The sequence below is a fragment of the Macaca nemestrina genome, chromosome 5 (genome assembly GCF_043159975.1).
Source record: "Macaca nemestrina isolate mMacNem1 chromosome 5, mMacNem.hap1, whole genome shotgun sequence".
In the NCBI taxonomy this organism is placed as follows: domain Eukaryota; kingdom Metazoa; phylum Chordata; class Mammalia; order Primates; family Cercopithecidae; genus Macaca; species Macaca nemestrina.
This window is the reverse complement of record NC_092129.1, coordinates 81,378,305-81,390,867: the sequence shown is the minus strand read 5'-3', so window position 1 is coordinate 81,390,867 and position 12,563 is coordinate 81,378,305. Positions and strand designations below refer to the sequence as shown.

The 12,563-nt window shown below is 34.7% G+C and overlaps 1 protein-coding gene across 13 annotated transcripts in view; it reads right to left on the bottom strand.

The window, feature by feature from the left end:
• The window catches only part of LOC105478786 (HECT domain and ankyrin repeat containing E3 ubiquitin protein ligase 1), a 127,086-nt gene that overhangs the window by 48,275 nt on the left and 66,248 nt on the right, over window positions 1-12,563 (bottom strand). For 12 of the 13 annotated variants that reach the window (XM_011736427.2, XM_024791928.2, XM_024791930.2 and 9 more), the window contains 4 exons: window positions 7,898-8,232; window positions 7,325-7,393; window positions 6,996-7,083; window positions 75-186 (listed from right to left, as the gene is read on the bottom strand). In XM_011736427.2, coding sequence (XP_011734729.1) covers window positions 75-186; window positions 6,996-7,083; window positions 7,325-7,393; window positions 7,898-8,232 — 604 coding nt within the window. Of the gene's footprint in view, window positions 1-21; window positions 187-6,995; window positions 7,084-7,324; window positions 7,394-7,897; window positions 8,233-12,563 lie in introns of all 13 variants that reach the window. The other variant, XM_011736426.3, reaches the window with a different exon arrangement.

The window sequence follows — 12,563 nt, the reverse complement described above, 5'->3', positions numbered from 1 at the left end:
ATTTTACATATTAAAACTTACAATAACAAGCACTTTGTGGTTCACACATACATCAGCTTCTTTGTTAAGCATACCTCTGTGAACCAGCAGGATATCATTTTCATTCACTGGCCTATGTACCATGTCTGAATCTGGCTGTCCTGAATGCAGATGTTCATAGAACCATTCACAGCGATCTTTAAAAGGCTAGCTCAAAAAATAAGAGTAAAATATGTTAGCAGTATATCAGTTATCTAATTATCAGATTTACTAGTATGTTAAATGCCTTTTCTACAAATAACCATCCTTAGATCTTTATTTATAATAAGGAGTTACTGAATAATGTGTTTTAACATTTCAGTAACTATTCACAAAAAGGCAGAACTTAGCTGAAATAGCTTGGCTACCTAGAGAAATGTATTTTTTTTAATTCCTACATTTTCAACACAAAAGACTTGATAAATTTGGTTATGTCGCAGAACTTAATATCAGATATGTAACTGAACATATTTATTCACACCCAGAAAAATTATGTTGCATGTTCCATTTAATTTTTCATGAAAATAATCTCTTACACCTAATCTTATTTATTTATTTTGGTTTATTGCTGCTGTTGTTGTTGTTTTGAGACAAAGTCTCACTCTGTTGCCCAGGCTGGAGTGCAGTGGCGTGATCTCTGCTCACTGCAACCTCTGCCTCCTGAGTTCAAGTGATTCTCCTACCTAAGCCTCCCAAGTAGCTGGGATTATAGGCACTCACCACCATGCCTGGCTAACTTTTGTATTTTTAGTAGAGATGGGGTTTCACCATATTGGCCGGGCCAGTTTCGAACTCCTGACCTCAGGTGATCCACCCATCTCAGCCTCCCAGAGTGCTGGGATTACAGGCATGAGCCACCACTCCCAGTCTCTTACTCCTAACTTTATTCTTATTTCTATCCTTTAGAATATATGCAGAAACTGGAATGGAATTTGTTATCCCTTCCCATTCTCCACAATAAAAATTGAAGAACAAGATCTCTTGAATAGCAAAGAAAATCTCTCCTTTTTGTTCCTCTGCCAGGTAAGCAAACTGTAAGTGATCTATAATTTTTGATTAATCAGAAAGTATTGAGTACGTAGTATGTACCAACACTGCATGTAACATAAGAGCAGTAAAAACTCCATGAACTTGCTAAAAACTGTTTAATACAGTTAAAGAGATGAGACTAACATAGAGTAACACAATATAATATATATATATAAAAATAAAATATCAAGTTCTAAACAATGAAGCATGAGCTATAGAAGCCCTGGTCGTGGTAGCAAAGAGGAACAATGAAGTCAATCTGAGAGATACTACTCCTTTGAATAAGCATTAAAAGTAAGAGAAGAGGCTGGGTATGCTGGCTCATGCCTGTAATCCCAGCACTTTGGGAGGCCGAGGCAGGAGGATCGCTTGAGCCCAGGAGTTTGAGACCAGCCTGGGCAACAGTGAGACCCTGTCTCTACCAAAAAAAAAAAGTTTTAATTAGCCAAGCGTGGTGGTATGCGCCTACAGTCCTGGCTACTCAAAAGACTGAGGTGGGAGGATCCTTGAACCCAGGAGTTCAAGGCTGCAGTGAGCTATAATTGTAGTGTGCTCACCTTGTCACTCCAGCCTGAGTGACAAAGTGAGACCTTATCTCTACAAAAACAAACAAACAAACAAAAAAGTAAGGTAAGAGCTCTGCAAGATAGAACTTATTAATAGAAATAACTTAAAGCGGAAAAGCCCTTTCCCCATAACCTACCCCCACACTCCTAGAAGGTGCTGGTGGAAATATAATGAGTAAGATTTTACGTATCGTGAGTTTAAAGATATAGTGGGGTGTAACTATTAGGGATTTAGAAAGAGATACTGGACAGTGATGCAGCTGAGACACTGAAAATAAAGCCATGAACAAAGGTGAAGTTGGAGACAGTATAAGGTTCAAGAGATGAAAGACACAGAGAACAAACACCAAGAATAAAGAAGTTTATGATCACAAGTCACGACTGAGAATTTGCTTAGCAAATGATACAGACAGCGGGAAAAGTCAAAGGAGAACCAAGGTGGTGCAATACCATCACAAAAGCTAAGAGTTTCAAGAGATCAATATGATGAATACCATCCAACACCACAAAAAAGTTATCTTCCAGGTGGCTTTTAGGACACCAATAAATTTCTTCATCTGAGCTAAATTAAATAAGTTTTTTTTTAAAGATTCAAATATCACTTGTTATTAATTCTTAATAAAAACACAGTATGATTGATGAGAGAAGAACTTCTGCCTTTTAATATTTGCTTTCAGTAAGAAAAGGATAAATGCTACCTTTTTAAAGTTAAATGTGTAATTCTGTCCATACTTCTAACAGTCTTCCACATTCTTAATAAAGCACTGGTGTTACATGTTATATGCATTACTATACATATAAATTAAATATTTCATTTTCAGTTAACAAGTTGAAATATAAAGCACTTGAAATTCTAATGCTAACTATTTCTAAAAGTTTGGTTTAAGAGGAAATAAAAAACATTACACAGAAGCAATTATTTAAGTATGGGCTTTGAAGTCAGATAAACATGGTTTGAGAATCCCTCACTCTGTCATTTACTAGACTTATCTTAAGGAAATTATTAATCCTCACAGAACTTTAGTTTTCTCATCTGTAAAACACAGAAAAGAATACACCTACTTCAAGAGCTGTTAGGATTAAATTAAATAATTCAAATAAAGAAAATAATTATGATAATTATAATACTCATAATTATAATAATAAATTAGCAAACATTTATTAAGCACCTATAAGCCGGGTACTTTTTGAAGCACTTTACAATGCATTACCACATACAACCCTCACAACACTATGAGAAAAAGGGACTTTTGTCCCCATTTTACCAAAGATAAAAATAGACTAAAAGCATTTATACTAATGCTCTAATACTCAATACCTGGAATGCTCAATAAATAGATATTGTTCTTATTGTCATTCACAGCAATGTTAAAATTACTGTCAATAACTATTTAAAAGAAAACTTACTGCCCATTATAAAATATTAAACTATATCCTTTATCTATGAAATGTGAACCGAGAAATAAAAACAAATGGACCCTTTTCAAGTAATTCAAGTGTAACATTAAAAGGTACAACTGCTACCTTCAAAACCTAACACAATATCTATAAGATCAAAACACACACACATATACAAACACCTACACAGCCAAAAGGCACATTTTTGTATGTAAACTTTCTAGAATACCTGCATTTCCATAAATAATTCACAAAACAGGACTGATTATAGAGGCTCCTCTTAATAGCATTTGTATAGCAAGACAAAATGTTTCTCCCTTTAAGTACTGGCCACCTGAAAACCACCAACAGAAGAAGAAGTCTATCCCTCAGCAGAGGTAGTTGCTGTTTTTAACTTTCTAGAGGAGGACAATCTCCAAGTTACAGAAAACTTCTAAGTACAGTAGAGTACAAAGTACTTTTTTTTTCCTCTGCTGTGAGAGAAAGTTGCCAATATAATGTCCAGTCCCCTATAAACACTTAGGTGTTTATTTCCTACAAACAAGGGAAGTTTCCTCTATAACTAGATAACAACCATCAAAACCAGAAATTAACTCATCTGATAACATCACTACGATCAGACCCCACTTCAAGTCTTGCCAATTTTCCAATAATGTCCTTTTATTGCAACATGATTCATGAACTGCCTTTAATTGTCCTGTCCTGTCTCCTTCACTCTGGTATATTTCTTCAATGTTTTCTTAATTTTCATAACCTTGATAGTTTTAAAGATTACAGGTCAGTTAATTCTGTAGAATGTCCCTCAACTGTATTTAGTCTGATGATTTCTCATGATTAGATTTTAGGTGTGTATTCTTGGCAGGAATATCACAGAAGTGATGCCATGTTGTCCTCAGAGCATCCTATCAGCCGGCACACTGCTATGTGTGTTTTGATCACTGTCAAGCTTCTCTCCTGTAAGGCATCCTTTTTCTCTTTGTAATTATTCTGTCAGGAGATAATTTGAGACTGTGTAATCATCCTACCCTTCATCAAACTTTCCATTTATTCATTAATTTTTTCAGTACAGACTCATAGGTTCCTATTTATGTTGCCATCATTCTTTATTTTGATGTTCAAATTCTTCCAAATTTGGTAGTGCGAGTCCATTCAAGCTGTCTTCTGAGTCATGTTAACATAACCCCATCAGTCTTTGAACACTTCCTTACTTTCTTACATAATAAGATGTTGCAGGCTTATTTTATACTTTCCCTGATCTAGCCCTGGAATTAGCCATTTCTCCAAGGAGCCCTGGTTCATTGAGAATGGCACTGAGAGACCAAGAGCTAGGTGCCAGGTTTGCTACATGTATCTATGCAGATTTAAAACTAAATTCAAACTGGTAACTCTAATTCAGCAGAAGGTTCCTTCTAGTTTCCTCCATTTTGTAACTCCTTTCTCCAACAACGAGAAGTTAAGACTCTCATACTTGCTTATTTGATCAACCTGCAACCCCACTCCCTTGGTATGTTACCAATCTCCAATAGCTGGCATGGTCCCTCCACTGCATAGATGCCCTCTACCCCACTGGGGCTTCATCAGACAGCACTGATCAGCTGCAACCACTCCCATATGGAAATCCTCCTTATGCCACTCTAACCCGCATGACTCACACTGGGACCCTCTTCTACACGGACACCTTCTTAATCACATCCAAACTCCAAAACCCCACACTAGACCATCACTACACATGTAGACACCCTCCTCACCCTAGTCAGGCAACAAACACCCCGCTCTCTGGGTCAACAGAGTGGATACCTAATACAGATGCTTTCTGACTAAACTGTCCAGGAAGGGAAGAAGGAATAGAAAGTAAAATCAGAGACAGTATTAAGTTGGTGCAAAAGTAATTGTGGTTTTTGCCATTTTAATTAATTTGACAATTTTAACTTGGCAATTAAAAGTAATTGCCAAAAACCGCAATTACTTTTGCACCTACCTGTATTAAAAACAGAAGACTCTCTCTCAAAAATAGTGAGATTTTACCTGTTATCTCACCTTCTTTCACCTGTTATCTCATTTGCCCCAGAACAGTATCATATAGTGTAGGTCAAGAAACAACTTGGCCAGGAGTGGTGGCTCATGGCCATAATCCCAACACTTTGGGAGGCTAAGGCAGGTGGATCACTTGAGCTCAGGAGTTCAAGGCCAGCCTGGGCAGCATGGCAAAATCCTGTCTCTAGAAAAAAATACAAAAATTAGCCAGGTGTGTTGGTATGCACCTGTAGTCCCAGCTACTTGAAAGATTGAGCTGGGAGGATCACTTCAGCCCGGGAGGCAGAGGTTACAGTGAGCTGAGATCAACTACACTCCAGCCTAAGTGACAGGTGAAACCCTGTTGTCAAAAAAAAAAAGAAAAAAGAAAAGAAAGAAATTGAACTTGAGAACCAGACAGACTTTTAAATTGTGGTTCTCCCATTTAGTAGCAGAATGACTTAAACAAGTTACTTAACCACTTCAGCTTAGAAAAAAAGAGCAGCCATCTTACACAATGGTTAAGAAAACAAAATAATTCATGGAGGCAAATACACAGCACCTGACCTAAAATTAGCATTCAGTAAATGTAAGTTATTATTACTGCCTTCTCTTTCACATTATCATTATTAAACAGATGTCAAAAGATCCCTCTATACACTTGTGCATAATTGTATAAAAATTAGTTCATAGGTTAACTTCTGAAAGGACAAGTGTCCCTAAAGATATTAAAAACCATTTATCGTATTTATTATCTTACAACTACTAACCAAACCATTGCCTACAGTCTGTCCTACATATCTGGCAAATTATTTTCTAAAACTTTGCCGGAATTATGCCATTCTCCTAAAGCAAGGGTATCAGTGGCTTCTAACAGCCTAGCAAACCAAGAAAATTATTTGATCTGGAAATCAAGGCTCATCATTGGATGACACCAATCTACCTTTCCAGAACTCTATCGTGCTCCTATCTACACAAAATTTCTGCTGCAATACTACAGTTTTATACACTTTTCTGTCTACATGCTCCAGCCCACAAGCTGTCTAGAAAGTTCTCCCTCCTTGTTTACTCCCATCAAAATGTTGCATATTTTTTCAAGCTTTCTCAACGTAACTTAAAATCTGCCTCCTCTGAAATTTCCCTTGACTACAGATGCCAGAGCCAGCTCTTCCTCCCTTAAAACTCCTAAAGATCCAGGTAATGTAGTCACTGTTTTATACGTATGTTTATTATCTCCCCAGCCAGACTGAATTAGAATCCTCTTAGAGAAAGGAAGTAAGTTTTCTATCTCCAAAACAACTACCATTTATTGAGCATATATCAGTCATTCTTGACAATTTATTCTTGACAATAGTTATATGAGGCTGCTGTCATTATCTCTGTTTTGTAGATGAAGAAACCAAGGGCTCAAGGATGTTAGGAAATGTGCCCAAAGTTCACATAGCTGGTAAGGAGCAAAACAAGTTTTCCTCCAGCTAGCTTCATGTAACATGAGATATATGGAATGAACAGATACACATCTGGTAGGGGAAAGGTGGTCAGGTCAAATAAGTTTGGAGGATTAACAAAGCTAAATCACTATTTTTACTAAAGGGCTTCTCAAAGCCTTTTAACATGCTGCCAATGTGATTTATAAATTTTCAAAGGGCATATGTTATGTAATTTCCCAAGTGTATTTGGGGCTAAAATCCTTTTCAAAAGGACAATCAGCCTTATAGGACTAAAGAGTTTCATTAAGCTCCTTTCAGGAAATGTGGCAATGTGTTCTGCTGCTTTTGTACAGACCTCTGCAAATAATAGGCACTCTATACGTATTTCTTGAAGAAAACTTACTTCTCATATTAAAGTAACATGCAATCATTCCTCTTACAATAGAATGTCTGAAGTGTAATAATTATTCCACTAAACAATATTAGAATTTTAGAAATTAATTTCATTAGATAGAATAAAAAGATGAAGAAAAATTTCTACCTGTGCTTTTATGATATGCATGAATCTTGACATCAACTCAGGACATTCAAGGAGAAAGTGAAAGTGGTCAAATATAATTTTGGGATTTCTAAAAGAAAAATATTTTGTTTAAATGGACAAGAAGCATGAGTAGAATTAAGTGAAATGCAAATTCAGATACACTGATACTGAAACAGAAGAAAAATATAATAATCCACATCTATTAAACTTTCATTTGTTATTGAGCATACTTTGAATGGTAAGAGAAATAGTATTTTTTCTGTTTAGATGAAACTGTAAGTAAAGAGAGGAAAGGTTCCAGGGTAGTCCACAAACCCCAGAAAACTTACCTATTAACAAAGCATTTTAAAACTTCATCATGTTTGCAGACAAATTCAATGAAACGAGGTGAAGTCATTCTGTGGGGGGTAAATATCAATCAGAATACATAGGCAAAAGTTTGTGATAAAACAGAGTACTCTTGATAAATATATATTGAACTGGACTGGCTTCTAAACCAAAAAAAAAAAAGAATTTGGTTTTGGATCTTCTTTGTAAGTTTAGGAAACCGAAGTATGCCTAGCCAATTTGTAAAATGATTCTAATTTCTCATCAGCAGACAATATCAACAAGTGACTTTTTAAAAATCTTGAAATTTGGTGCATTTCTGCTCTACACATTTCAAATACATAATTAAGAGATCCTATACAAGGTGACATTCACCACTTTACAAAGTAATAATATATATTGCTTGTTTAAAATTTAAATATTCCCTACTAGATCTAGATTAGTATGAGCATCTTAAAACAAAAAGAAAACTTTAAATCAACAAATTATTATTTGTTGTTTTTGAAATTACAAAAATATCACTGCTTTTCATCACATATCAGAGAAAAAATAATAATAAGCCAAACCTTTCTTACCCTGGAGGCATCTGACAAGAACAGCACATGTAAAAAGCTTGAATGACAGCACTTAGCCGGTTGGCTGTCATAGAAATAACATCCTGACAATCTGCACTGGCTTCCTGTCTCCCTGCAAGAGCATCTGGTTTAGATTCCCTTGTGCCACTGGACAGATTTTCATAGCTCCCAGGTCCTGGAGGTTCAAATGGAGGAATGGAAGCAGCATCTTGATCTTGGCCTTTTTGTTTCAGTAAAATAGAAGTGATCTCTGTTGAGTCTCTTTTGTTTTTCATCAATTCTGTGGCTATTAAAACTAGCCATTCATCTAATGAGTGCCAAAGCAATTCCAGAGGCTGAGAGAAAAACAAAAGTGTTTTTTAAACATCATTCTTAACTATAGGATCAAAAAAAAAAAAAAAAAAAAAACCCACATACCTAGACAAATATTATAAAAGAGAAAATTTACTCTAGATATTTCTATCTTCCCAAGTTAATGTGATGGTAATGCCTAAAGATAAGTAACAAAATTATACAAATGCTATATAAATGACAATTGCTTCATTTATGGTAATAATTTAGTTTGTATGTATGTATTCCTTGGAATAAAAAGGAAAAACTAACAAAAAGTTCACAAGCAATCTTTCTTCTTTTAATTTTCAAATATTTAGTTTTAAAAGCACACATTATTATTTATAATCAGTCTTAACATTTTCTGTATTAATATGATCAATGTCAACCACTTTCAATTAAACAAATGTCTTTTCTCATTAAAAAATGAGAATCCCTAAAGAACCTAATGAACGGCTTTTTTACTGTGCTCTTTTTGTTACATATAATTCCTGGAATTTTGATAATTATTGACAAGAAATTATAAAATGCAACACATTTATGTATATATGTATATTTACAGACACAATCCATTTCTAATAATTAGTGTTTTTTAAAACAAGAAATACAATTACCAAACTTCTATTAAAATATTGACTAGCAGACCGAGGATGGTGGCTCGCACCTGTAATCCCAGCACTTTGGGAGGCTGAGGTGGGCAGATCACTTGAGGTCAGGAGTTTGAGACCAGCCTGGCCAACATAGTGAAATCCCATCTCTACTAAAAATACAAAAAATTAGCCAGGCATGGTGGCACATACCTATAATTCCAGCTACTCGTGAGGCTGAGGCAGGAGGATCACTTGAACCCAGGAGGCAGAGGATGCAGTGAGCTGAGATCACACCACTGCACCCCAGTCTGGGTGACAGGGTGAGACCCCATCTCAAAAAAAAAAAAAACACTGAGCAGCAAATTATTAATTCCAAGTAAAGACTAACAGCTTTCTATTAAAGAAAAAAAAAGATAAGGAGAGAATAAACCATTTCCTATTATTATTCTAGCTGGGTACAAGGGCACACACTGGTAGTCACAGTTACTTGGGAGGTTGAAATGGGAGGATTGCTTGAGTCTCGGAAGTCAAGGCTACAGTGAGCTGTGATCGTGTCACTGTACTCCAGCCTGGGTGAAAGAGCGAGATACTGTCTCCAATAGTTTACAAGTGCTACAGTGGTTAAACAATCCCTTCATCCTATACTATTTTAAATATTCTCATTGAGAATGACGAGCTATCTTTCTGCAAATAAATATACAAGTTAATCTCACTTTTTGAATCTGACATGATTACAGAATGCTACAAACTAGACCATGTGCTACAGGAAGACTCACCTTTAAAATATTTCAAGGAAAGAAATCATCTTTCTTTTAAAGATTGCTATGGAAGGAGATTATACAAACATATTTGGAACCTTAGAAAATGTTTGAATAACCTATTCTGTCAGGAAATTCTTCCCAATTATTATCTAACAAATACCTTCACTGCCATCTTCAGCCTTTCTTCAGATTTCTGTAACATCCTCCTTTTGAAAATATTTTACTAACTGAATTTGCAAATAATTCAATCACCTCAGGCCTTCATTTACACGTTCAACCAAAAAGCAGAAAAACACAATAAAACAAACAAAACCACCACTACTACAATCAACAAAAACCTAGTTCACTCACTCAACCTGTACTATGCACTAGGTAGGTGGGTAAGTACAATGTTTCCTTTTTTAAGAGAAATTATACCCTCCTTTGAAGTTAAAGTAAGCACCCCTCTCACTCACAATGAGGGCTCTTCCATACTCACAACTGTTGACAGATTTGGGGTCCCTGAACTGCTTAAAGAAGGGCAAGAAGCACCCAACTGCCATAAATACTGACAGATACCTTCACTGAAAATTCTAATCATGACCCAAGTTGAAACTATAGTTTCTCTTTATGAGCAAAACATTGAACCTGCTGTAGAAGATGAAAAGAACTTATGTCAGCACAGCTATTTAGCTTTATATCAGAAAATGAACTTCTGAAATGGAAAGAACAGGTGGTGATATAAAACTGCTAGAAACAGAAAGAAAAAAGAATAATTGGCCTCTAAATGAGAAAAGATAAAACCTAGAAAGTCAATACACTGAAAGGAGGTAAGGCCTAAGGCAAGAAATAACACAGGCTGATCATGCAGATGAGCACTGAGTCTAAACCAACAGCAACCCTATTTTCAAATACTGACAATGTGTAAAAAATGAAAGGGTACAGAAATAACACCAAAGAAAAAAATGGATATGTGCAAAAATGACAATAAAGATACTGAAAAGCCAGAGTTTTAAATAAAGGAACACAGCAAATAATTAGAAGAATGAGAAAAAAAATAAGTAGTAAGCCACACTGGACTTTTCTTTACTTTTCTCTCTTTTCTTACCTTTTATTTCTTCAATCATACATATACTAAAACTAAATCCCAACCCTGAGGTGAGTTTACCTAGGAAGTTTCTCTTTGAAGATCTATTCAGAAAATTCATTCTTCAATCACAAAAAGAATACTATGAAAATAACTTTAATTTCTAACTATGGTAGCAGCCACCAATAAAAAGGATTCAAATAAATTTTAAAATTAAAAATAAACCACTGCATACTGTATCTATGATACTTTCTGTATTCATAAATAATCAAATACATTAAATAAGATACACCATACATACCAATTGTTACTGAACAATGAGTCAATTACTACTGAAAATATTAGCAGGTTTCTTGGTACTGTGAAAATACTGCTTCACATTCATTATTATTGAGTGATCCTTACCAAAGAATTATATTCTATATATAGTAACAATGATACGACAATCATACATGATTTATAAGCATGTTAAGTCATATTTCAAAATATACAATCTCGAGCTTACTGAACGATTTTTTAAAATTTCAAGAAGTGCCGAAATGAGGAATAAATTTGGCAGAAAAGTATTATTAATTTAATGTTCATTCATAGTACCTTGATATCCTGTTAGTCTGACTATTCTTAACCTGATAATGTCAAATGCCACAACCCACAAGATAAGATCTTAAAGTTAAAAGTTTTACAATCTTTCTTGGTTACCAAATTTTCCAAATTGTAAGTCACAGCTTACTATTCACAAAAAAAGAACACAGCAAGACTCAGGAAGCCTAAATTGTCTTCCCCATGTTTACTGTGCTTCAAAAATAAAAATGACCTTATCCTTCAAATGCTCCAAAGTTCACAAGGCACTAGATAAACATCTCTTAATGCTGAAAGAATGGCTATGTGTTAAGACTAACTTAAAGAACTTCTAAAATAAATCAGAAAACTAATAACAGGATGTTAAACAATTTCACCGACGAAAAACACATGGCCTATAAACCCACTCATTCTTAATGGAAAACCCATTAGTTAATTTGAACAATAAAGTAGCATTAGAGTACCTTGTTAATAAAATGGAAATTAGGGATCAATTGCTACCTCAGACAAAATGTGGTAAGAATTAAAATGGTATTTCCAGTCTAACATCACAGCAACTCAGTAACTAGCAAAGATTTTTACAACTTGAAATCACCCCACAATGAACAGGAGACCTCATTCACATGGATGACAATGTACAGTTTCTATTTTTATCCTTGTAAATGGAAGGCAGATCATTTTGTCAATCCCCAAAGATTCCATGTTTCATTCATAAAACTGGATGAAAAGAGACAAATAAATTCTTTAACAGTTAATACTCATTAATGTGTTTAAAAACTAGCTGAGTTTTGCAATTAAGTGTTTTACCAAAATGAAAGTTGAAAATTTAAGAGAAAATAAGTGATGAGAAGAAACAGTAGTTGTCAATGCTGTAGAAAGTATACCTTAAAAAAATGAAACAAAGATACTAACAAAATTCTTGAAATAAGAAAGTATTTATATATTATATACATCACAGATATATGACAAAACATAAAGTCTGGGTTCTATTTTTTAAACATAAGTTGAAAAGGAAAAACAGAGATATCCTTTGCTACTCTATTATTTCTGTATTGACTGATTAGGTAGAAAACTAACATTTAAATCAATATTTAAATCTTTTAAATCACCTATAGAGAGGCTACTTAACACATACTTTCTGATACTAGCTAATAGGTAGCAGATTGAAACTTTAACCAAAGAAATCAGACAAAATTAAATAAATCTAACTCAATTTGAATAATACTGACCACAGCCATACCTGATTTGATTTTATATTCATCATTACAGGTGAGTAGAAAGTATGAGTCAAAGTCAAATCAAGGGTAGATTCCGTCACTAACAAAGTGAGCCAAGTCAGA